Source organism: Mytilus californianus, unplaced genomic scaffold (assembly GCF_021869535.1).
Source record: "Mytilus californianus isolate M0D057914Y unplaced genomic scaffold, xbMytCali1.0.p SCAF_5, whole genome shotgun sequence".
Lineage (NCBI taxonomy): Eukaryota > Metazoa > Mollusca > Bivalvia > Mytilida > Mytilidae > Mytilus > Mytilus californianus.
The window spans coordinates 116133746-116160809 of record NW_026262701.1 but is presented as its reverse complement, the minus strand read 5'-3'; the positions used below and the strand labels follow the sequence as shown (position 1 = coordinate 116160809).

Genomic DNA, 27064 nt, shown 5'->3' with positions numbered 1-27064 from the left:
TTTTGACACTAAATGGTTTATTCTACTTCAGTAAAATGATGTAACGTAACATGATCAAGCAAAATTAAATATGTATTGTTACTTTTAGCTTCTATATTACTAGCATTGCATTTCATACAGGCATTCTATCCTGGAATACCTTATAAGTAAATACCAGTGTGTATGAAATAACATCAAGTACGTCATACAAAGAACAATTTACCTATAAAAATGTCTCTTAATGGTTATTTGTGACTTTGTTTGATGCTTATATAAAACTTCATAAATATACAAAAGATTGTAAGTTCCATTTCATGGAATATTTCTTCGAATTGTATAAACTATGTTTCCAATCATTGTTCTTACAGATTTAATATTGGTATAATTTATTAATGTCAATCCTTTTGAAAATTGTAACCATGTAATTTGTCTGCATATTATCTAAAACTACTTGTAATATTTATATTCCGGAGTCATCATTGTAATGTTTTATATTTTGGAGTCATCATTGTAATATTTTATATTTCGGAGTCATCATTGTAATGTGTTATAGTTTGGAGTCAACATTGAAGTGTTTTATATTTCTGAGTCATCATTGTAATGTTTTATATTTCGGAGTCATCATTGTAATGTTTTATATTTCAGAGTCATCATTGTAATGTTTTATATTTCGGAATGATCATTGTAATGTGTTATAGTTTGGAGTCAACATTGTAGTGTTTTATATTTCGGAGTCATCATTGTAATGTTTTATATTTCGGAGTCATCATTGTAATGTTTTATATTTCAGAGTCATCATTGTAATGTTTTATATTTCGGAGTCATCATTGTAATGTTTAATATTTCGGAGTCATCATTGTAATGTGTTATAGTTTGGAGTCAACATTGTAGTGTTTTATATTTCGGAGTCATCATTGTAATGTTTTATATTTCGGAGTCATCATTGTAATGTTTTATATTTCGGAGTCATCATTGTAATGTTTTATATTTCGGAGTCATCATTGTAATGTTTTTATATATAAAATTTGTAACTAACATTAAATAATATGCAAAATGATCCAAACAAGAGTACAACAATCTTTTCATTTTGTTGTGTCTAGGAGAAATGTCATTGTAATGTGTTATAGTTTGGAGTCAACATTGTAGTGTTTTATATTTCGGAGTCATCATTGTAATGTTTTATATTTCGGAGTCATCATTGTAATGTTTTTATATATAAAATTTGTAACTAACATTAAATAATATGCAAAATGATCCAAACAAGAGTAAAACAATTTTTTCATTTTGTTGTGTCTAGGAGAAATGTCATTGTAATGTGTTATAGTTTGGAGTCAACATTGTAGTGTTTTATATTTCGGAGTCATCATTGTAATGTTTTATATTTCGGAGTCATCGTTGTAATGTTTTATATTTCGGAGTCATCATTGTAATGTTTTATATTTCGGAGTCATCATTGTAATGTTTTTATATATAAAATTTGTAACTAACATTAAATAATATGCAAAATGATCCAAACAAGAGTAAAACAATCTTTTCATTTTGTTGTGTCTAGGAGAAACAATTCTTTCCTACCAGATTTTTTTCGATTTTTTTTCAGAGGTCTAACATATTCTGATTCGTCATCGCTGGTTTCATAATCGTTAAACATATATTTTGTTTTCTTATGTGGTCTATTGAGAAGTACACGACCTGACAATTTAAAATGAAGTCTTCTTTTGCTATCTGAACGATTTGGTTCATTAAGAATCCGATTACCCCTTCTCGTTGTTTTTAGTCTAAGTCTCATATTGCCGTTGTCGTCATTGTCTGAGTTATCATCATATTGTTTGGCAAACGAATGCCTTCTCCGAATCTCATTTCTGGCAACAGCTGCACCAGTGCCTATTGGTGTCAGCTGTGTTTTGGCTTTACTTTCATACTCATCTGAATCATCATAGTATTCCCAACCATCGCTTTCCCAGGAAGAATCACTCTCCCAGCTATAATCGTTACCACGTCTTAACCTATAAGATTTAGAATCTTTTCTTTCGTGATCGGTTTTAACAGTAGGCGAAGATTTATCTGTTAATCTCGGTTTGACAACCCTGACATTCTTTGATGTACGACGAGGTTCACTGCTATCTTCCCAGCTGTCGCTATACCAACTATCATCATCGTCAGGCCTACGATGATATATTAGATTAGATTTAAGTTTTGATTTAACGCTCGTCGGTTTGCTTAATCTTTTCCGATCATATTCTGAATCTTCCCAGTATCCGCTATCGGAGTCGTCCCAGCTGTCACTACTGTCATATGTTACTGCCCAATCATGAAATTTAGATAGACTTTTCTTATCATCATCTTTATAATTATCAACCCCATCTGAATAATCGTACTCTGTACTATCGCTGCTAGAATATTCCGTTCTGCTCCTTCTAACGTGTTTTCTTAAAACAGTGGGTTGTTCAACTTTAGTTTGTTTTTCGTCTGTCAATTTGGTTTTAACTGGTTTAAACAGATTATCTGTGTTACCACTGTCACTGTCCTCAAAAGAATCCCAAAACGAATCATCGCTACTTGATTCATAATTTACCCTCTTTTTAATCCTATTTTTTCTTTTGTCCCCTTCTTCGTTCAAAACCTGTTCTTTGCGTGTGTCATGTTTATCGGCACTTGTATCTTCATTTGTGTATAATTCACTATCCCAATCGCTGCTATCACTTTCAAATTTGTCTGCTTTCTTTAGAATATGATACGGTCTGACGGGTATAATTGATACATCTCCTGCTTTCACTTTCCTTTGCCTATCTTCTGACAGAAAATTTCTTTCCAACGAATCACTATCCCAGCTGTTGAACTCCCAGCTGTCGCTTTCCCACCAGTCTTCATCTTCATCCCTTGCAGATTTTCTTCTATGGTCTTGGCGTTTTTCAAAACCTTCTTTTGATTCCCTAGGTTCAACTTCTTCTCGTTCTCTCCCTTCTTGTTGCCTTGGTTTCCTAGTTTTACCGACTTCTGTTTCGTCTCGAGGTGTGGTTGTTACGTCCAGTTCATCAACTGGAGTAATCCGTGTTTCCTCTTGTTCCTGTTCATTTGTAACAGGACTAAATGTAGTTTCCACATCTGTTGGGATTGCTGGGGTAGTTGGAGGTGTTGTTGGTATTGTTTCTTCATCATTTCCAGTAGAGAAAGTATCAGGTTGCGTACTGGTTTCGTCAGTACCTTGTTGCTGGCCAGTTTGATCATCAAAATTCGTCTGTGGACTGGTTTGAAACGCTTCAGTGCTTGTAGTGGTTTGATCAATACCAATTTGTGATCCAGTTTGTTCATTTCCAACCGGGAAACTGCTTTGATCAGTATCGAATTGTGCCTCGTTTTGCCCAGTTCCACTGTTAACATTGTCAGATTGCATACCATTTTGAACTTGATTTTGGGGAGGCGGTGTTACAGTCATTTGGCCATTTTCAACATCATTTATATTTTGTCCTTGGTTCTGTGCATTTAGACCGATTAAAACAACTCTTCCATCACTTCCTCCTACAGTTTGTTCCATTTGTTGATCTTCAAGGACATCTGTATTACCTATGTTTTCATTTGCTTGACCATTTCCGCTGGAGAATTGTGGACCGTTGTCTGAAATAATAATGATGATAATTAAACTATTTGTAATCTTTGTTTGTTTGCTGTATTGTCCGTTTTATTTCTGTATCTTATCGATTGATTAAAAAAAAATAAGAAAATAAGGTTCCAGCTTCCACAGGCAACGTTTGCCTTATAATCATTTTGCTCACTCCTAAATTTTTGTTTGTTCAAAGAGCTTCTAACTAATCGTAGCTATCAAATATTTGAGTTTGAGCTTTCCTAAGAAGGCAATTAGAGAAAAGTGCTTTGGACGCACTATATTTATAAAGTGATTTTTTCATTCACTACAAATCATATTAATCTTTGAAAATAACTATTAAAAATCAAGTTGACTAAGTAAGTTGTTTATTTTACAGTGTATCGTTTTCTTTGTATTATACGATCTCTGACAATAAATTTTTCTGAATTCTTGCATAAATAAATAAAAAGTTGTCCATCATTGAAAATTTTTATCGGATTTATAACAAACTTTTCTAAAATTGTCCGTTTATAAATTTTGAAATTATAAAGAAACTAAGGTTTCAACTCCCTCAGGCAAAGTTGACCTTAGATGAATTTGGCTATTTGTTTTAGGTATTTTTGTCATATAGCTCTTCAATTGTTTCGGTACTTATACATCCCTCGGATTTCAAATGTATGGCATTGAGCGTTCCTGATGAAGGTAAATCCAGAAAAGCGCTTCGGACGCATGAAATTATTAAACGTGTTGTTTTCAATTTTTTTATCCAAACGTATATAAACAAATAATAATGGAGATAATGAATTCATCCTGACATCATCTGGTGAGGAGTTTTAATCACAACTCAAATTACCTTATATTATATAAAAGGTCCTCATTGTCAAGCGTCTGTCATTTGTATTACAGTGCCTTTAACTGTTAATGGCATTTGAATGAATGATGTGATTATACAGTGTACCTCCCTCTGTTTGTTTTGGTTGTTGAAATAAACATTTACTCAGGATGTCTAGTGAGCAACTTCCTGAAAATTCTTTCAAAAATTCGTATCACAATACGAAAATGATAGGATACAAATTCAACAACCACAAATCAAAACATTGATTTGTCTCTTCTAATTCTACGAAATTTGAACATCGGTATACTAATGTCGTTTTTGTTTATCCTAAGTTTTACAGGTATATATAGATAATTTAGCTAATCTGCAATCAATTCCATTTCATAACTAATATATCATGTACTGTGTTACAACTCTAGATTCTACTGACGAGGACAGGTAACACTAGGCCACCGAAAGCTGAATTTTTAGTTCAGTTTAGATAGCCTAGTGGTCTAGAGCGCTGGACACAGTGCAGGCGGTGTTGTCTCGATATCCCAATAGCAGGAGTTCGAATCCCGGCGAGGGAAGAACTAAAATTTGCTTCCGCAAATTTGCAGATTTAACATTGCTGTGCTGATATTTAGAGTAATTATGAATATATGCATATTACCTTTCCTACTGATAAGGACATCCCCTTGTTCTACCCTGGACTTAAGTTTGCCGTGAGTCATATCAATAACTGAAAAAAAGGCATTGGATTTATTCATATGTGGTATGATATGAAGAAACTTTAACTTCAAGCATTGATAATAGGGAAACACTACATATGCATATAGTTGATAATCTCTTTATGCATTGATAACTATATATTTTATTCAACAGTGTAATGGTGTATAGTGTATGGTACAATAATGTATGGTGCATGGTGAAATTGTGTATTGTATAAGTGGGAAGACCGTATATCAACTATGACTATTTCATTGAACAAAACCTAACTTGTAGTATCGTGGCCACTATTAGCAAATAGATATAAGAAGATGTGGTATGAGTGCCAATGAGACAACTGTCCATCCAAGTCAAAATTTATAAAAGCAAACCATTATAGGTCAAAGTACGGTCTTCAACACGGAGCCTTGGCTCACACCGAACAGCAAGCTATAAAGGGCCCCACAAATTACTAGTGTAAAACCATTAAAACGGGAAAACCAACGGTCTAATCTATATAAAAAACGAGAAAGTACTTTAATGTTGAGAGAAACACACATATATATAGACGATGACATTTTTCGAAAGCGGTTTAACTGTATATATTCTTTGATGGTTCTTGAAAATATGTAAGAAAATAATGCATTGGACACCTTTCTTTTTATAAATTCTGACAGAACAACTATCTTCACCACAACATACACACATGCACCACAATGTACTGTATATAAAGTCCAAACATACAGACCACAAGGTAATGTAAGTAGAATCACCACATTCATTCAAATGTACACCAATTTGCTTGCTGTAAACTTCCACCATACACGAAACAAAACAAAATTAAGTTACTTTATCATGCATGTTTATGTAGAATTCAAACATTCACATGATAAGTTAATGTTAGAAAAACACACACGCCATATACATCCACATAGCTCTGTAGATAAACTCTACAATGTAACAAATGCATCTCAAGTTTTGCAGGTAAAAGTACGACAAGTGTTATACAAATAACTGAATATTGTACAAAGCAAATATCTATGTTGGAGCAAATCATCCAGGCAATCTCATAAAAATTAAGGGAACCAGTCAAGACGAAAAAAAAAATATTCATTAGTGAATCATAAAAATAGTAGGGCATTACATGTTTGTCCATGGTTTATAAATTGGAAGAATACACTTTCAACAGTGATAGAAACATATCAAACCGATGGCTTTTAAAGGGGCATTAGCTACGAGATATGAATTTGTTCAATCATTACCGAAAGTGAAATAGTGAAATAATGATTCGCTTTTAGCAACCAATTTGGTTCAATTTTGTCAAAACAAGCTAAGAAATATCGTTGATGAAGTTTTCACTTGTAAAAAATTGAAAACAACACGTTTAATAATTTCATGCGTCCGAAGCGCTTTTCTGGATTTACCTTCATCAGGAACGCTCAAAGCCAAACATTTGAAATCCGAGGGATGTATAAGTACCGAAACAATTGAAGAGCTATATGACAAAAATACCTAAAACAAATAGCCAAATTCATCTAAGGTCAACTTTGCCTGAGGGAGTTGAAACCTTAGTTTCTTTATAATTTCAAAATTTAACAACGGACAATTTTAGAAAGGTTTGTTATAAATCATGTCAGTACCGAAGTACTGACTACTGGGTGATGATGTGTATAATTCGACCTCATTGAATCCGTATTCATGTGACCTTTGATTTAACCTCTTAGCTGGACATGAGTTACGCATGCATAGAGCTATTAAAAAGAAAAGAATGTCAACATTGAAAGTGAAACAAGGATTAACCATTTGGTTGACTGATTTGATCCACAAAAAAATCATTTTCGTACAGGTAACAACGATGATAAGCATTCTTTTTAACCTATAATATGAAATCAAACAGACTAAGAAAAATCCAATTGCACGTGGTCACAATCTGTTTAAAATTATATTTATGTTTATATCGAGTTATATGACCGTCGGCAGTCTTCGGAGGTCATCTCGATGGTTAATTAGATGATGTCTAGACAAAAATACACACGAAATGTTGATACATATTATCAAGTCTATATATTGTTAGTTGTTTATTTTAGCCATTTTGTAATTTGGATATACGTTTTAGTATGTTATAAATCAAATATGAGAATTTGAGTCAAATCGGTGAACATGAATTTGACAGCTAATGCCCCTTTAAACTCAAATAGTTTGTCCACACAAATTAAAATTGGAAAATCAGAATTATTCTCGTGATCACGATAATTGAATGAGATAAAAGTTCACTTGTATCAAAATATCGTAGGTACAAATATTGTGTTAAATGACAAGTATGATAAATTCGGAAAATGTAATATTTTGAGTGATCTATTGCTGTATTTAAATTACAATGTTTTCATTATAACTAACAAGTAGAATATGTTTCTTTAAAATATAAATATGGTATGCATAAAACACATCCTTGGTATGATAAAAAATACATATCTGATTACGTAAAGCCTTTCGTGTTAACATAAATGATGATCTTTTAGTTTTTTCTGTTAAATAATTGTTTGTTGTGTAACCATAAGTTGTCTTTTGAAGACTGTGTAATAGAATTCACATTTAAATGAATCTACACGCCATCAAATATATGAACTTTGTTACCTAAATAGTACGAGGAATACCTTCGCTTCAATAAAAAAAGATTATATGGTACATAACTAACGACAAAATCGGTGGAGATTTTTTAATTTTCATTGGAGTAAATTTTTGTAAAACAAGGGTTTGATTTCATTCTTCAAATACTAAATCTCCACGAGTGTAGAAGTTTATTTGATAAATTTATCAGACTAACTGAGATCTGCAATCAACACCAATTTTATTAAATGACAATTAGAAAAACAATAAGGTTTCTGGCTTTCGGAATACACATTAACTTCCATTGCTTTCTTATTGAACCCCATACCTCCCTTTTAAGGATAAATTCAACAGAAGAGATCGTTCTATGACATTTTGACACATTGTCTTTTGTGATACGTTTCTCAAATTGTGGTAAGAATAATATATATTCTGGAATTGTTTTTTGAAATATTTGGATTTTGATATGTTTTAGGAAATATCTCAAAATAAAATAATCCAATACCTTCCAATAAACAACCAAACATTTAAACGGAAAGACATGCTAACAATCTCAAACTTTGTTCCATGCTGTGAAGTTATGCAGTTATGGAATTTGATAAGACTGTCGTACAAGTGAGAGGTTTAGCGCTATAAAACCAGGTTCAATCCACCATTTTCTACATTTGAAAATGCCTGTACCAAGTCAGGAATATGACAGTTGTTGTCCATTCGTTTGATGTGTTTTGTCATTTGATTTTGCCATGTGATTAGGGACTTTCCGATTGAATTTTCTTCGGAGTTCAGTATTTTTGTGATTTTACTTTTTATTTGTGATAAACAGTCGTAAACAATCAGCCCCTTATATTGATCAGTTGATCCGAAAAACAAAAGGCACATATAAAGGCTAAAGTAAAATATTGTTCAGAAAGGTCTTAGATAGTAGCAAACGACTATATCACTTATCTAAAACAATTATATATGATGGACAAATACCAAGGTTTCCACATAAAAACGAAGTAAAAATTAAAACGTGTACATCATTTCCTAATTTCTATTGTGTACCAAGATCGAATTTAAATTTTAGACATATTTGATTTATTTGGATATGAATTTTACACACATATTGGATTTCCGAATAAGACCAACCTTAATAAGTTTTCACATCATATACACGGTATAAATCATAGGTGAACAATTAAGTATTTTTTATAATAAAATCATAGTTGATAAAAGTATGCATCTTATAAAGACATAAAACAAGTGTTCAGTATATTATGAATGTATACTACTGTGGATTCATTATTATTCGTTGGATACCAATTTCGTGGATTTCGTTAGTACAAGTGAACCAAGAAATTAAATGTTCAACGAATGACAAATTTTCTATAGTCTTGTATTCAGACTTCGGCAAAACTACGAAATTAAATATCCACGAATATGAAACGTTTCCTTTATCTTCGAAAATTGGTACCCACGAAAATAAATGAATCCACAGTATCATTAATTGGTTACTGATGTACGGTGGTATACGTAATGAACAACAACATTTTTAGAAATACGGAATTATTTAACAATTTAAATGCTAATTGGCATTTCCTGTGTGTTTGAATAGGCTATTGTTAAAGGATATATCTGCATGATCTGAAAAATGCTTGGTTTATAGGTAACCATGTAAACAGGATGTTTGAAATGGGTTCTTATTGCTTGATAATTATACCATATGATAGTCTATACAATACTGAATGCAAAACATATGGTGTTTTGTGCTTTAATAAACCGAAAGGAAATTTCCAAATCCTGGTGGCCGGAAATTTATGTTAACCACAATCATTTCCTATATTTTGTGTTGCAGAATATTCATTTTCATTCTGTCTTGGGCAAGAATATTTATATTCAGCCTTTACTAGGCCAGGACGTTCATTTTCAAAATTCTCCCCTTCCCCCGAAAATTAAACTGTCGTCCCCTTATGAATTTTGTGATACAATTATATCATGTGATATGCATTTGATCAATCATTTATTGCTGTCAGGTCTTTTTGTCATTTTCTTTAAATGACTTTCTAAAAGTGCGTTATTATGCTTGTTGATTGTTCTTTTTAAATGTATGTGTCCATTAGATTACTACTGTAAATGTTTGCTAAGTGTTTTTATAAGGTAAAAAAGGTAAATTGAGTGTAAAAGAGGTGACTGCGAATTCTAATTATTTACTTTTGTACTTTCAACATTTATGGAATAATATTCACGGTTCCAAATTTATTGCACCAGATACGCATTTCGGCAATCAATGTTTCGTATGGAATCTTATGTTCCAATTGTCATAACTACAACCCAGTCCCCTTGTCCCCGAATGTGACCTACCAAATTAGACTTATCACCGAATTTGGACTTTCATTAGTTACACGACGAGTGCCACATCCAAAGCAGGATCTGCTTACCCTTGCGTACTGTTGTATGTTTGTCTTTTTGTTTTTTAGCCATGGCGTTTTCAGTTTATTTTCGACTTATCAGTTTAAATGTCCTTTTGGTATCTTTCGCTCTTTTTCGTTCACACGTATCTCTGCACAACATAATAAAGTACCGGAACATTTTTCACCTTTTTCTTTACTTTAAAATTCAGAGTTCATCAAATAACAAGTTCTAAAAATGAAATGTCTCGGTGACTCTGACTTTTCCCTTAATCACGGCCATAATTCAAGCAGTCTAATAAGAACAACATAGGATCCAACATATGATTTCCGAATTATATAGAAATAAGAAGATGTTGTATGATTGCCAATTAGACAACTCTCCACAAGAGACCAAATGACACAGAAATTAACAATTATAGGTCACCGTACGGCCTTCAACAATGAGAAAAGCCCATACCGCATAGTCAGATATAAAAGGCCCCGAAATGAAAAATGTAAAACAATTCAAACGAGAAAAATCAAGGCCTAATTTATGTGCAAAAGAATGAACGAAAAACAAATATGTTACACAGCAACAAACGACAACCACTGAATTACAGGCTCCTGACTTGAGACAGGCACATACAGAATGTAGCGGGGTTAAACTAGTTTGTTGGCGACAAACCCTCCACCTAACCTGGGACAGTGGTGTAACAGCACAACATAAGAACAACGAAAAACAAATTTGAGAAACAGCAAAAATTTACAACCACTTATGACCACTTAATAAATTCCAGGATCCTTTGATAGGGAAATATCTCGAGTAAAGGGGTTGTATCTTTATTCTTGGCTTGATTTTTTTTAACCATCTACTTAATTTTCTTACAATAACGGTTTTCGAATAAATTGCAAATAAAAAAATAAATGGCGGTCTACCAGGGTCGAATCCAAATAGTTTATGTTTTCCCGATACTTGACACGGAAGATCATTTTGTTTTTGCTTGATATAGGTTTCCAGAAGTGATCGAAAAAAATTATAATAAACACTAAAGATAATAATAATAAGATATACAATAATGATTTTAATTCATTGTATTCTAATAAGTGATTGTATCGTTAAAATATGATTTATGTTTTCTATAGTTTTGATGATTGTAAAAATTATAATTAAAAAAGTACCTCATCAAAATAGTTTAATTAATGACATATTAAGATATAAAACATAATCAATACTCACTTGAAGCAGAAACGCAAAAGCACGAGAATAAGTGGAGAAAAAAAGCCTGCGTTCCCATGTTTGAGGAAGTTTCATTATGTTACCGTGATTATGTTTTATATAATTTTCCGCATTGAAGGATATAAATTTTGTCTATATTTACATCTAAACGATTTGAATAACACGTTGTATCATGACGACAAATAGACAAGAAAAATCATCTTTGTCTACGATGAAGACATTAATAAGATTAGATTTTAAAGAGTCAGTAAGTAATACATGAAATAATGTAAGAAACAAATAAAAAGTAATTAGAAAGATATAAAACAAATAAATCGGTAAGTGTCGCTTGGTAGCATACTTCTGAACCAGTAGTCAAAATAAGAATTTTTATAATATTGGATAAGTACTATTTTCAAAAAGTAGTGATTCAATATTTATATCAACATCATTATAACTATTGAATGAATGAATGAATGTATCACAATGAGTACATGTAAATAACAACACTTGAAAAATCAATCACTCACAACAGTTGACGTTATATCAGTTTCTTTTGTCAGAAAAACGTGTTCTACTCCCCCACCTTTTTTTCTGTTTCTGTCGTATTGCTCAAGTCGACGATACATCATGCAAAGACAAGGGAATAATTTTGATGGTTTGAATCCCTTTCGACTGGTTTAGTGTAAACATATGTTGTGATGTTGCACCGCGGTCCACGGTTATGGGTAGAAATTGGGAGCCCGTTATTATGTTTAACCCCGCAATATTCTATGTGTGCCTGTCCCTGGTCGAGACTCTGTAATTGAGTGGTTGTCGTTTGTTTGCGATATATCATATTTGTTTTTCGTTTTTCGGTTATTGCTTTGCATATAAATAATGCCATTAGATTTTTCGTTTCAATGTTTTACATTTGTCATGTTGGATCCTTTTATAGATGACTATGCGGTATAGGATCGTGCAGTGACCTTTAATTGCCAACTTCTACGTCATTTGGTCTCTGGCGGAATCTTTTATCATTGGCAATCATACCACATCTTTTTATTTTTAGATAACAATTAAAGAAAATAAACTAGGTGTTCCTTCATACGCAAACGAAGCACATCGGTAAAGCGAACATGACTAATGAGGACTTCGTGTAGTCTGTTTGAAGTCCCCCTTCGTGTTTATTTTGTTTAGAAAATTGAGATGTTTTGCCTCGAAAAAGTTGTTTTCAAGCATTCCTCAAGGTCATGCTTTTTGTTTAGAATAATCATGAAGTCTTTACACTAAACCTGTCGTCGTTGTCCTGCTTGACAGTTTTAGACTGAAGGAGCATGTTTTAGGTAATCGTTGAAATTCCGATTTTAAAAGGCTTCTTTAAAGTCAAGTACTCTTAGATGCATGCGTTATCATTATTTTTTTTCTTTTTGTTCATTATTTTCGTGCTTTGTGCCGATCTGATTAGTCAAGTCCTTTCCAACTGATTTTACGGCAAACTCTTAAATTTTAGTGTTAACTATCAGGCTACATGGAGAGTTCAGCGCTCAAAAACCATGTTTAATCCGCCACATTCTTTATGTGCATGCCCCTATCCTGGAACATGTATTCCAGTTGTTTTCGTTGGTTGCCGTCCGTCATGCTTGTTTTTATTTATTTGTGTATAATTTAGACAGTTGATTTTTCTCTTTTGACTTGTTTCACATTTTGAAATGCCATGATCTTATAGCTCCCTTTATGGTACATGTTTTGTTCATTGTTAGAGATTACATAGCCACCTGTATTTTTTTTCAAAAACTAATTCATTGTTTGTTTTTTACTGAAACTGGTATCAAACGATTATACTCATGTTTGTTGTAGCATGTTATGTTCTCTTCATAACTTTAGTCATGTTTCGAGTAGAAGAGAGTTCATTATACTAATACAACTTTAAAGTGGCTTTATCCTCTACCTGTCGTTAGATTGTAACACAAGTCAATGATAGTTTTTAATCTTGACTATATGAGTTAATGTAAGAAACAATCGAAAGGAAATCATAACTCCATAACGTCGGACGCAGTAATACTTCTCACGAAATAGATAATTTGAATATATATATCTCCGATGCATGGTTACAAATTTAGATGCTACATTCGCAGTAAAATTTAAAAACAAAAATCCTTAAACTCAGTCAAACATTTATTATATGTTTTAAGATAAAATAAACTTCTATAATTGTGCTCACGGGTTTAACAGCAACTACTCTAAGCCACTATCAACTTGTACTGTGTGGATAAAAGTCACTGGTATGTACCAGATTACTTCCGCATTAATGAACAATCTAGTTTCAAAGAGATATTTTCATCCTCTCACTCAAATGACTATAATTTTACAATTAGTAGATATGAAAGGAGACCAAATAAACATGGGTCATTTTTGTAACTTGCATCCTTTTACACGAAAACAATTATCATATTTTTAGTGCCAGGTACCAAGCTATAGATATAAATTACTTTTAACCAAACCGTAACATTCTATTGTTTTTTATTTCATTTTGTTATGTTAACTTGTCAACAAGTTTATGACGAATTATCAAGAGACCATACATTTTCATCACACAAGAGGATATGCCTACTTTGATGAATTCAAATCAGTTATGATTTTAAGATATGCAGTCTGTGTAGTACCATATGTTCTTTGAATTAAAACATTCAGGTCTTTTTGTAATTCTTAAACTGCCATATAATATCAATGCAGTTCACCATAAATACTATACATAAGGGGAAAAAAACACAAAAACGACGTCAAAATATAATTTATACTTAAGAAGTGATATTGAATACAAGTTGTACATATAAAGTATCAGTGGAACACTAATCATATTTTTTAATTATCATTACAATATACATTGTCCTTAAGGATATTCGCTACTCTTGTTTATGTCATTTTGTCAGATATTTGGAATCCTCTAGTTTTATCCATGTAGTGCCATTAAAAATTTTGCCCACAAACCCCTATTTTTCGTTTTATTACAATTTTATTACAAATAGTTTAAAAAGCTATTTTTTTAAATTTTATCAAATCCTTGTTATTTTTCCATAGTTTCTGAAGGAAAAAAAGGTGCGAATGGTAAATGTATGAAAATGTACAGACAATCTTTTCCCACTAAATTTTCAATTGCTTATAACTCAAAAACGAGTACACTTTTCTGCTTTTTAAGTTCCGTTATTTATATACTACCAATTTACAACAATCTTTTAAAAAACTTGTTATTTTGAAACAGAGTAGCGAACATCCTTAAACAGGGGATAATGATGTTTGGATTGACTCTCTTTTCACCAGTTGATTTTTTCAATACTGTAATAGGTTAATAACGTTATGAAAACAAACTTTATACGTTTCGTGGGCATGTAAATAAGATCGTACATTTTTTATTCTTTTACACCAAGTTGAAAAATGCAGTTTATTGATTAAATAGAAAATTTATCTTCTGCTATTGAAAAGCATGCATTTATTTGCAGACAGACACGGTCCTACTCTTTTTTACAGCACATGAACGCACTCATCGAGACTAAAGGTCAAATAAATAATTTAACAAGATCTTTTTGGGGTGCAATTTTGTCCCTTGTCGAAAAAAAAACTATTCTTCTAATACTTTATAAGAGGTCTTTCCTCAAACACATATAAACCGAAGACAACTGGATTGTCACTTTAGTCAATGATTTGTAACTACTCATTTTTCTAAGCAAAAAGTAAAATAACAAAAACACCGAACTCCAAGGAATATTCAAAACGGAGTGTATCTTAACAAATGTCAAAATCAAAAAGCACAAAACTACTGTCATATTCCTTGGTACATGCATTTCCTTATTTAGAAAATGTTGAATTAAACCTGTGGTTTTTTTTGGCTATCTAAAACCCTCACTTGTTATAACAGTCGCATAAAATTTCATTATATTGACAACAATGTGTGATCAAAACAAACAGACATAATAGGTAAAACATGTCAAAACTTGGGGTACAGAGCAGTCAACACTGTGTTATAATCTAAATCACTATAAAAACAAACATCTAAATCAACATAGAAAAACATAATAGCATGTAGACACTCTATAGACAAAGCACGTAAGCAAAAATGAAAGACAAGAATACAAAAAATTACCATAGCACAATACGGAAATGGCGGGATGTATAAGTACCAAGCAACGTCAAAAGGATATTACCAAAAATGGACTACACAGTAAACGTTAAAAAACCCACTATAACACGTAATTGAGATGATAAACAACGTCAGTACCTAGAATCTGTACTTCAAGACTATCATGTATTATATGTGAAGTTGATACGAAATATCTATCAACAAGGTCTTGTTATCTTCTGATGAACATTTTTAGAAAAAGGACGAGACGTTCTTTGACATAACCTTGTTCATCAACGTTCTGCTCAGACAATGGTGACGTTTTATAAAGTCTGAGTAACAGCTCGATGGATTAGAGAAAACTAGCTAGCTGTATGCTTACTGAAAAAAAGTCTAACTACCCATTAACTATCTTTTTGTTTTGTGTCTTTGGCTTGCTGACGAATTACCCCATGTTTGCTTTCATTTTTCAGATTTTCCACATAAAAAATAATAAAACTAAAATAATAAAAATGAACACAAAAGTGAAACAGTGGACAATTCAATCCTAGAATACTGTAATCAAAATGACTACTGATCTATTCCAGTATAACTCACTTCAGGTTTATTTAACAACAGGGTTTTTTCATCATTTACATTATCCTATAGTTCTGTGTTTACTCTCGAAACTAAATTCTAATTCTTAAGCAAACAACATAGTATATATCTCCCAGTTGATACGATATTCCAGGGCTTGTATTTCCAATCATGATTTCATTGATAGAGGGTTGCTGCTCACAAGGAGGCTATTAAACCAAGAGATCCAAGTGGTGAAGTTAAAATCAACCCTTCGTAAGTTTTACGGACGCCATCACGAGTTGATTGACCGTTTTGAATATCCGTTTCACACTTGATAGCGGATATGTTCCTAAAGTCTACAATAACTACAATCCCGTCCCCTTTTCCCGAAAGTGACATACCAAATAAGACTCATTACCGGGTTTGTACTAACATGAGCAACACGACGGGTGCCACATGTGGAGCAGTATCTGCTTACCCTTCCGGAGCACCTGAGGTCATCCCCAGTTTTTGGTGGGGGTCGTGTTGCTCACTCAGTCTTTAGTTTTCTATATTGTGTTTTGTGTACTATTGTTTGTCTGTTTGTCTTTTTCTTTTTTAGCCATGGCTTAATCAGTTTATTTTCGACTTATGAGTTTAAATGTCCCTCTGGTATCTTTCATCTCTCTTTTGTTACGGTCTAAAACAAGTTATGGTCTGATGTCCATTCTACATTTCTTTCAAACCTTAATTTTGTATGGGGCATTAGTTACGCTTCAAATTCCAATTATTTCCGGACATGAAGATAACACTTTTGTGAAAATTGTTTCCATATAAAAAAAATGAAACGTACACGTTATAAATGTAATGTTTCTGAAACACTTTTCTGGATTTACCTTCGTCAGGAATGCTCAAAGCCAAATATTTGAAAGCCAAGGATGTATAAACCCAAACAGTTGAAGAGCTGTATAATCAAAGGGTTATGAAGAAAATGATACCCACTGTAGAGATGGCGTGCTGTCATGAGAAAAATCGAAAATCAGATGTGTTTTATTTCACATTGAGCAAATCAATCTTTACAGGGAGTACATTTAATGACTACAACAGTTATTAAATTGATGATAACATTTACTGAAGTACAAATGAAAAACTCTCGACAAAGATGTTCCCTTTAATATTAAAATAAGGTCATAAAGAATATTCAGAAACGAATGAAAAAACAACTGTCATATTCCTGACTTGGTACAGGCATTTTCCAAAGAAAATGGTGGATTTTACCTGGTCTTCTAGCGAGCTAAAACTCCCTGTTGTATGACAGTTGTTTATAATTCCGTTATATTTACACCTAAATAGAACACCTGCCCAGTTGCTGAACACTGTCAGCTAACTCAAACATTAACTTTTTCAAAACTTAACATCTGACCACATCTCCTTATTGTTATATAGTTTTCCATAGAATAGAATTTTTTTTTTTTTTAATACGCAGAAGACGACTTTGTTCTCAAGGAAATCTTAATGTTTGATTATGGATCAAAGGAATAACGTTATTTTTTTAAATGAGAAGTGTAACACAAAAAATCAACAATTATAGTATTACAAAAATACTCTATTATTCAAACACAGGTAATCCTTAATGTAAAAATAAAATGTTCAGTAATAAGATCAATGTCGCAAATGCTTACACTGACAGACGGGCTGTCGGGCAATAGCTATGTGGTACGTGCCAAACATTCCGTTGGGCCAAGTTAAGGGTTGCCCCTCTGCTCTTCAATTGGTAACTTTTTAACTTTTAAATGAAAATGGTTAGAATATATAAAATTTGACTTGTGATCCATTTTGATCAGTATTATAGGAAGATGTATGTGATCAAATATTAATAGTTATAAGAAAAAGATTTAGATAAGATTCATGATGAAAAGGCCAAAGGGGCACAAATAAGTTCTAGAGAAAAAAATGGGTTGAGTTTGGGGAAAAGAACAATTTCTATTTCCTTTGACTAGAAAAGAAGAGGAGAGTGCAAAATTATATTGGTACAATTATAAGAGATAATGAGGAATTAATATTTGATCGAGAAAAATCTACTTTATAAAATAGAAATATTTCTATGAACACTTGTATAATGTAAACCGAAATATATATCAATGACAAAAAGCTAAAAAGAAATAAGGTGGACGAGAGGATAAACTGATATGTGATTGGAAAATTACAGTTGAGGAATGCACACAAGGCATTTTGTCAAAATAAAATTAAATAAATCTCCAGAGCGTGATGGCTTGACGGTGGAATTTGATATGCAATTTTAGGATAAACTTAAATTATACCGGCTACGATAGACACTTTTCATCATATTTATAACGTACCAGTATATTAACTTTGCTATTTAGAACGGGAATCCTGTACTTCTAGAAAACCATCGTCCAGTGTCACTTCTAAATAAAGATTTTAAACTTTTGTCATATGTTCTTAAAAAATAAAGACACTTTCAAACTTTATCAATGAAGATCAGACCTGTAATGTTAAAATAGATTTATTTGGTTTAATCTGAAATAAATTTGAGATGTTATAGACTACGCAGGACAAATACAATTTAATGTGTAATAGGTTTTGTAGATTGTACAATAGTATTCAAATGATTTGAATGCGATTTTATGTTTTGAGCTTTGAAACATTTTGGTTTGAACGAATCATAAAAACTGGGTTTAAATTATGTACACAGATAAACAAACATGTGTTACGAAAAATGTGTTGGTAACAGAAACTTTTAATTATTCACGTTGAATAACACAAGGGTTTTTTTTATTGCTGTTGAAATTACGGCTCAAAGATTAAAAAATAATGAAGATGTAAAAAGAATGACTGCAAAACTAGATTGAAGAAATTATAGCTTTAAGATTTCACAATTAGCTAAAGACAAAACATGTTTTTGAAAGGATAAATATTGTGCGGTAATTGCAATGAACGAAATAGAAATTTTTTTACACTTTTTCAGGTCTATTATTGAATAGAAATAAAGCAGTTGGCTAATGGATAGGGATATTTAAATCGTGTTAACATAACATCGTCGGAACTACTTAGGGAGATAAACATATAATAGTTCTAGGGGTGTTTTTCTGACATGATAAGGAGAAATGCAAAAATGAAATTTAGATAGTAAAATAGAACACATGACTGAATGATTTATAAAATAGAAAAAAAAATCTGTTTATCTTAGGAAAACTTCACATTAAAAAAAAAGATTTCAATCTTGCCTTTATTTAAATTCCTGGGAAGCGTCTGTCTAATTTCAGAAAATTATCTAAACAGAAATAGAAACCAGAAGCTTATAATATATTTGGGATTGGAAACCAGACAAAGTTAAATGAAACTTGATGGCATGTCCGTACGAAAAGTGTTGGAGACATTAAAAGTTATTCTGTGGCTTTAAAATCATCGTCGGTAAAAAGATAAATAAATGGTAAACTTGCAAAGCTTTTAACAATTAAGTATTTAAATGTCTCGGACGAATTTCTGTCAATACTTAAAATGCATTTGAGCGATATTAAATCTTAAAGTATTTTAGGTGTTCCTGATTTTTATGAAGACGTAATAAATAAAGGCAACGGTAGTATACCGCTATTCGAAATTCATAAATCGATTGAGAAAAAAAACAAATCCGGGTTACAAACTAAAACTGAGGGAAACACATCAAATATAAGAGGAGAACAACGACACAACAGAAACTCAACACTAAAATGCAACACACAAAGAAACGAACTATAATATAACAATGGCCATTTTTCTGACTTGGTACAGGACATTTTAAGAAAAAATGGTGGGTTGAACCTGGTTTTGTGGCTGCCAAACCTCGCACTTTTATAGTCCTGGAATTTGATTGCGGGGATTAACAAAGCAACCAGATACATTTGTTTTTATAAAACAAATAATTTGAAGACGTATATTGATAAAATATCCAATTATCTTCGAAGACTGGATTGAGAGTGATCACATTAACATAAATGATATTTTCGATGACACAATGTCATCATCAGAAATCTTCATTCTAAACAAATTGAAGTGTAAAATATACTGGATCACAGAATTTTGTAATTTAAAAACATTTATCCCAAAGGCATTGATCCAAGCTGTTCAAAAAAGAAAATTCTGTTATAAGTAAAGTTAATGTTCTAAGAAATAAGATTATATGGAACAATCATTATACTGACCCATTCATTTTTTTTTTAAAACAAATGTTATATAACTCTTCAACTAGTTAAAAAGTTGAACCATCAATAGGGATACACATATGGCTTAGAATACTAGAAATACAAGAAACTCTAGATATCATTTAATTGTACAAATTTGTTTTTGAATATCTGACTGAAAGTAAACAAACGTATTTAGATTGAAATTATAACAATACATTATTCCAAAGACAAGCTTATTTTACATTTGAAAATAACTTATAATGAAAAGTGTAATTTTTGTAATCAAGAAGAAAATTATCCACACTATATTCTTTTTTGTTTCTTATTTGGCTAGATCATGGCATACCATTTATGATCTCTTTAATGGAAGTAAAATAGATTTTGTAATTTAATGACCAGCAATACGCACAGTAAAACTCAGTTTAAAAGAAGCCCGAGTCCGATGTTAGAAAAGGAAACAGAAGAAACTAAGCAATATGACAATGATCATCATAAATTAACAAAGGATTACTAGCAGGTACTGACATGCCAGCTCCAAACCTCAATTAAATTGATCGCAAGATTATGTCTTCATCATATGAAAATCAAGCACAATCCCTCCCGTTAGGTGTTTAATATCATGCCATCAAAAATTATACGAGAAGAACATAACCCGTATCATGCCAACAACTGGATTAAGAATAAATGTGTTTATTTCCGATGCAAAGACCCTATGAGTGAATCAATATTAATTCCCAAAAATGCAATTTTGAATGACTTGACAATAGTATCGTAGCTATATTACTATTCCTTCTTAAAAAACCTATTTAAAGGTTTGATTAGCTTTTGAGGTGATGACGACATTTTTTTGGCTTTGTTTAGAATTTTACCATAAACGATTGGATGTGAAATTCTTGAACGGGTAAGATGTCTGCACGTTGAATTATATTTACTAATGATGTCTTTGTACCGATGATAAAATTGACCTTCACCAAGAACGCTTAAAATCGAATATCTAAAAGCCAAGGATGTATAGGAACCGAAACAGTTGAAGAGCTAAATGACAAAAAAGACATAAAAATAGCAAAATCCGTCTAAGGTCGACTTTCCCTGATGGAATTGAAACCATAGTTTCTTTATTTCAAATTTATTAACGAATAATTTTAAAAATGTTTGATATAAATCAGTTCTGTTTTTTAAATTTTTATATCTATACACTATGTTTTCTAACTGTTTTTGTACATTTTAATTTTTTGTATGGTTATACATTTTATATGTTTCAATAACAAATATAAAAATAAGAAGATATGGTATGCTTGCCAATTGCCAATTGACAACTCTCCAAGAGTGACCAAATGATATAGAAAGTACCAAACAATAGGTCACCGTACGACCTTCAACAATGAGCAAAACCCATACCGCATAGTCAGCTATAAAAGGCCCCGAAATGACATATATAAAACAACTCAAACTAGAAAATTAACGGCCTGATTTATGTACAAAATAATGAATGAAAAACAAATATATTCAGCAACAAACGACAACCACTAAATTACAAGCTGCTGGCTACTGACTTGGGACATGCACATACAGAATGTGGCGGGGTTCAACTAGTTTGAAGGCGCCACCCCCCTTTTTAACCTGGGACAGTAGTGTAACATGCACCCCGGGCAATGCGATAGGTGGGGATTTCGATTGCATCAATTATTTAAGTGCTGCCCTGTAGAGGTCTTTTCTATATTATTGTATACATACATCATTGAAATTAATCAAACATCTAATTTTGATTAATATTTGAACGATAGCTGTCTCTTTTGTGGTTACTTTACATCTTGAAAACATATTTAAATTCTAATATCAAAATCGTAAATGAACGATTTTAAGACACCTGCCAAATAAATTGACGTTTATTTTGACATAACAAGTAATGATGACAAGTTATTCAATACTTCATACCTTGTCTGTCTTAAAAGAAGTACAATCTTTCATAAAAAGTAAACACAGGTAGTTTTTACGGTAAATGGATAAGCAGAGCATATTGCTTCCGCATTGTAAAAAGTGTCTATCATAACGCTAGTCACGACAACTTGTAAAATATTCACCAATATTTCATTTTTGTATATGTTAATGCGTTTCGGTTTTAATAGTTGTAAATTATGCACCAGGATATCGTGGTAACCACAATAGTACACGATTTACCACAATAATTTACCAACAACAAGATGTACTTTGGACTATTGTTAAACAATTATACCCCGTCAATGATGTTGACTAAATGACATTTTCAATATTTAAGTTTTTACCAAAATAAAATTATACCACAGAAGGAATTAAAAACGTGTCACAACTGTTGATTTTGCATAGGTTATACCAGTATGAATAATATGTATATGTACCAGTAGCAGTTATGCCAAATCAAATTGTTATGTTACACTTAGTTTAGACCATTGCTTACAAATTTTGCAGTACGAATAGATATTTTCAAGACAGACAAGTTTAATGTAAATTATTTTTATTTATTTTTAAAAAGCAGGGATTGCTATACTGTTTAGATCTGTTGTTAATTTTATGTTTTCACATCACTTGTTGAAGTGAATATTGTGTGTGTCGCAATTTTAATTAACGTTGTCTTATTTTGTCCCTGGGTTTTTTGTGATTTACGATTTCAGTGCTATAGGACATACAACATGAAGTTTTCAAATACAATACTCTTACCTAGTGGTTTATTCATAGTTTGAAGTCCATCATCCGTTCCACCATTTGAAATTGACTGGTCGTTGCCAGTGCTGCCATCAAACGTAGACTGACTGACAATATCATTGATATTTGTCGCCTGGTGGCCGTTAACAATACCATTTTTAGGAGCAGACTGAACTACGTTACTTTCACCATCTGTCGCTGTTTGGTCGTTGACAACTTCAATATTTGAACCTGACTGGTCAACAGTACTTCTAATATGTGTCGTTTGTTGGTCACTAACATTAACATCATTTACTACAGGCTGATCAATGTCACTTCTGCCATTTGTTTTACTTTTCCTCTTGATGAAGTCGTCATTTGAAACGATTCGAACATCAATGTTTTTGTCATTTGTAATGGACTGTTCGTTCCCATTCCTACCATTTACCGTTCGTTGGTTATAGGAACTGACCCCTCCATCTCCTGAGAGTGACACTTTCTTGACATCTGTTTTTCCTGCTGCAGAGAGAGAAGGTCTTATCCCATCTAGAAAAATCAAAATAATTAATTTAAATAAAATGAATCAATGAAATCAATGGGCATAGGAAAACCAAACATCCCTTACCAAAACAAAATAAAGCTATCGAAGAACATATTCATGAAAAGGTTTTATCCCTTTCATTGTATCATTTATATTTTAGACAGCAACTCTTTTCTAAATGATCAACTTCATTCATCACAAGTTTATAGTGCGTTTTTGATTTGTTTTGGTATGCTTTTCCTAATTTGGACAGTTGCATGAATATATTTTAACTTGTCTTCTGTTCTATTTTTCTTTTCTTCCATTTTGAATCTTCATATAAACTTTTTATCTTAATGAAAAAAAAAATCTTTTCAATGGTCTAATGTTATCCCTATGAATTGAAAAGGTGTCTTCAATAATCTATTCTCCATAACATGGTGTTGGATCAGTTTTATATTATGAACATTTTTGATAAATCCCATGGAAAAGTATAATCCAATCAGAATATGATCAATAATAATGACCATGTTTTAAATTTCTAAATCTGCTAATCGGAAATCATATATGCAAAGATAAATACAAAAAAAAACAATGGTAAATAGGAAAATAATGATGGGAATTATACACAAAACAGTAAAAAAAATTAGATAACATATTTGCAGTGATGCTCTGGAAGCGAAAACAGTTTACATGAATATGCAGCACGCTTCATTGTTGTTGTATATAGAGTACCTGGTGTTATTCTTCTCCTGACTTTGTATCTATCTCCATCATGGTGAATTCTAATATTGGCCCTATTGCTGACAATGTACACATCGCTCTGTACTCCTCTCCTAGCACTAGGATCAACTATGAAACCTCTAGCATTGGGATCAACTACGAAACCTCTAGCATTGGGATCAAGTACGAAACCTATACAAATTAGAAGAATGTATTTCTCCAGTACTGTGGATTCTTCTTTTTTTCATCGGTGCCACTTTTTGTGGATTATAGAAAAATTGTATTTCCGTTCATATTTGATAACGTTGATAAGGCTGAATTCAAACTTATTGAAAATTTGTGTACTTCTTTTAATGTTTAGAATCATTGTTCATTTTTGCCAACGCAATTTTACGATCATTGGTACCCAACAGATGATAATGAATCCAGTTTTTAAAAAAAGCAATATGCATACTATTATGGATTGACAAATGTCATTAAAATATTTTTATTATAAAAAAAACACAAATCAAAATCATAAAAAATACCAAGAAATGATAAATAAATAAATAATTTTTAGTATGTTTAAGTTTTACTCGGTATGTCTGCAAATAAAATGACCATTCAGAAAATACAAAGAAGAAAAAACATATATACATACGAGTCCATGTCGGATTAAACAAAAAGCACAGGAGAAGGAAATCACGCCAACCTGTCATCGTCGCCTTCTCTGTTCTAACGTTTAACTGTTATTTTACAATACGATACTTACCAAGGGGCCACATACATCAATTGTTTTCATTGAAATGATTATATTAATGTGGTCTGACAAATATTTGTTTGTTTTTGTTCATTACATGAATCCATTATTAGGAAATTAGAGTTTTTGTTTAATAAGCTATCTATATATTCTTTTTACAAGACTTTAAGTGACAGGTTACATTATTTACATCATTATCAGTTTAAACAAAAATAGATTCACTGTGTCATTAATATAGCCTTTGATGAATCAAAGTGTTTTTCATTTGTGTGTAAGACAGGAGCCGGCAGCATTTACGATTACATAATACCTTACGTGCCGGATGCAGAACAGTCAAATGTTGCAACGTGTACTCTTATGTCTATTCAAAGTCTGATTTATCTTCAGTAACATAACCTCAACACCATCATAATGCATGTGTATATCTTATTTATGATGTAACGCTCGTGTTTGATATACATACTTCTATCACAGTGTGTTTTTTTTCAATAAATGCTGAAAATGTAATAATAATGTTATTAACATCTTTTTTGGCCTCTATAATGTATTAATTTTCCTTTGGATACCCCATTTCAAAATAAATATGGAGGACGTATAATAAATCCCATACATTCACGGTTATTCATCAATTCGTATTGCTGTAAGCAATGAACTATTATAAACAGTTCACACCAAATGTTCTTTTAGGACGCCATCAAATAAAAAGTAGGGGATCTCTTGACGCCAAATAACGCGCCTTGTCACTAGGTATCTGCCAATTAATACTGCTGAAAAATCAATTATTTATGTAAAACTAATTAATCTACAACATGTCAGCAGCGCCAGCATAAGGAGTTTAGATCTCCCAGTTGATATTCCAGGCAATTTCTATCATGATTTCCTTGATAGAGGGTTGCTGTTCACAAGTCATCTATTAAACCATGAGTTCACAGTGGTAAAGTTGAAAACATTCGTTCGAAAAATTGTTACAGACGCCATCATGGGTTTGTTGACTGTTATGAAATATCTGTTTTACAGACAACGACGGATATGTCGTAACCACAATCCCGTCCACTTTTCCCCAAAATGTGACCTTTCGAAATAGACGTATCACAGGGTTTGTACTTAGATGAGCAACACGACGAGTACCACATGTGAAGAAGGACATTTATTTCCTTTAAGATTACTTGAGATCTCCCCCGATGTTTTGGTAGGGTTTGTGTTGCTCAGTCTTTAGTTATCTATGTTGTGTTTTGTATACTATTGTGTTTGTTTTGTTGGTTTTTCGTATTAATACCATGGCATTGTCAGTTCGTTTTTACTTATGAGTTTGAATATTCCCATGGTATCTTTTTCCTCTATTTCAAACAATTTTGAGCAACAAAAGCACGAATTTCTATTTAGAACCCAAAAAATGATTTGTTCTCTCTAATAAAAGAGAAGAGATTAAGGTCACTGTTTTGGTCCCATGAATTAGGGACTTTTTGCATTTAGTAGAAAACATAACACACAGCCAAATAACCTCATTTCGAGATCTTGTCACTAATATCTAATTATGAGAAATAGCTAACCCAAAAAGATGTTTTGCTACAAAATGTACTTTATAATAATGGTAATGTGTGTAAAATATCTTGGTGTGTAAAGCTTCTGCTCATTTATATTTTGACTAGAAACTATGCGTGAAATGGCAATTTTAGGTCAGATATGTAATCTTTGACATTTTTATGACGTCACAAGTAACTGTTCTGCACAAAAGTTTCAGATTAAAATAAATGATTCATTTATCAATTGAATTAACATAATCATGAAAAGTTTAAATACGTTTATCATTTTGTCAATTTCATGGCCCAAATAATGGCTCTTAGCATGCTTCCTCCTTTTACTGGTATCCATAAATTCGTATGCTGTGAACATTACAATATTATAAAAAAGATACGCATTAAGTTTTTTTTCTATACCAACCCTTCTTAAATATCATCAAAGTATCGCCATGAACAAACTAAATACTTGATACGTATAAGACTTACATACTGCAAAAAAAAAGTACATCAAATTTGTGGATTGTTAGAATTAGGTGCACGTAAGGTTGCCAATTTTCGTTTGGGAGATTTATTCATTAAAGTGCACATACCACATCTGTTTGTTTATAATAGTATGTCAAACATAAAATATAGTTGTAAAATGAACACAATGCATATACACCTTAAAACTGTTATGTATCTAAGTCGAGAATGAATCCTATGGTAAAGATGTTACAGAATAATGTGTCGTTGTAAATCATTTTCCTTTGTACATAATTCAGTTTCCAAACTTTTCTCTAGAGTGTACGTGATCAAAACCACTTAAATTGATATC

The 27064-nt window shown here is 31.9% G+C and overlaps 1 protein-coding gene across 1 annotated transcript; it reads right to left on the bottom strand.

Annotated features, from left to right (window-relative positions):
* Positions 1-24699, bottom strand: LOC127700736 (uncharacterized). Its single transcript, XM_052204381.1, has 5 exons — positions 24632-24699; positions 24004-24183; positions 22785-23294; positions 5047-5115; positions 1-3591 (listed from the first exon to the last, which is right to left on the bottom strand). Exons 1-5 carry the CDS (start codon positions 24687-24689, stop codon positions 1514-1516), a joined length of 2895 nt encoding a protein of 964 aa, XP_052060341.1. The 5' UTR covers positions 24690-24699; the 3' UTR covers positions 1-1513.
* Between the last annotated feature and the right edge of the window lie 2365 nt (positions 24700-27064).

Excerpts from the sequence above, each read along its gene's own strand:
- LOC127700736 (XM_052204381.1), bottom strand. The coding sequence starts at position 24,689 with ATGACAGGTTGGCGTGATTTCCTTCTCCTGTGCTTTTTGTTTAATCCG. Across the intron at positions 23,295-24,003 it reads CAGGAGAAGAATAACACCAG|ATGGGATAAGACCTTCTCTC; the intron begins GTACTCTATATA and ends TGATTTTTCTAG. Across the intron at positions 3,592-5,046 it reads TGTCCTTATCAGTAGGAAAG|ACAACGGTCCACAATTCTCC; the intron begins GTAATATGCATA and ends TTATTATTTCAG.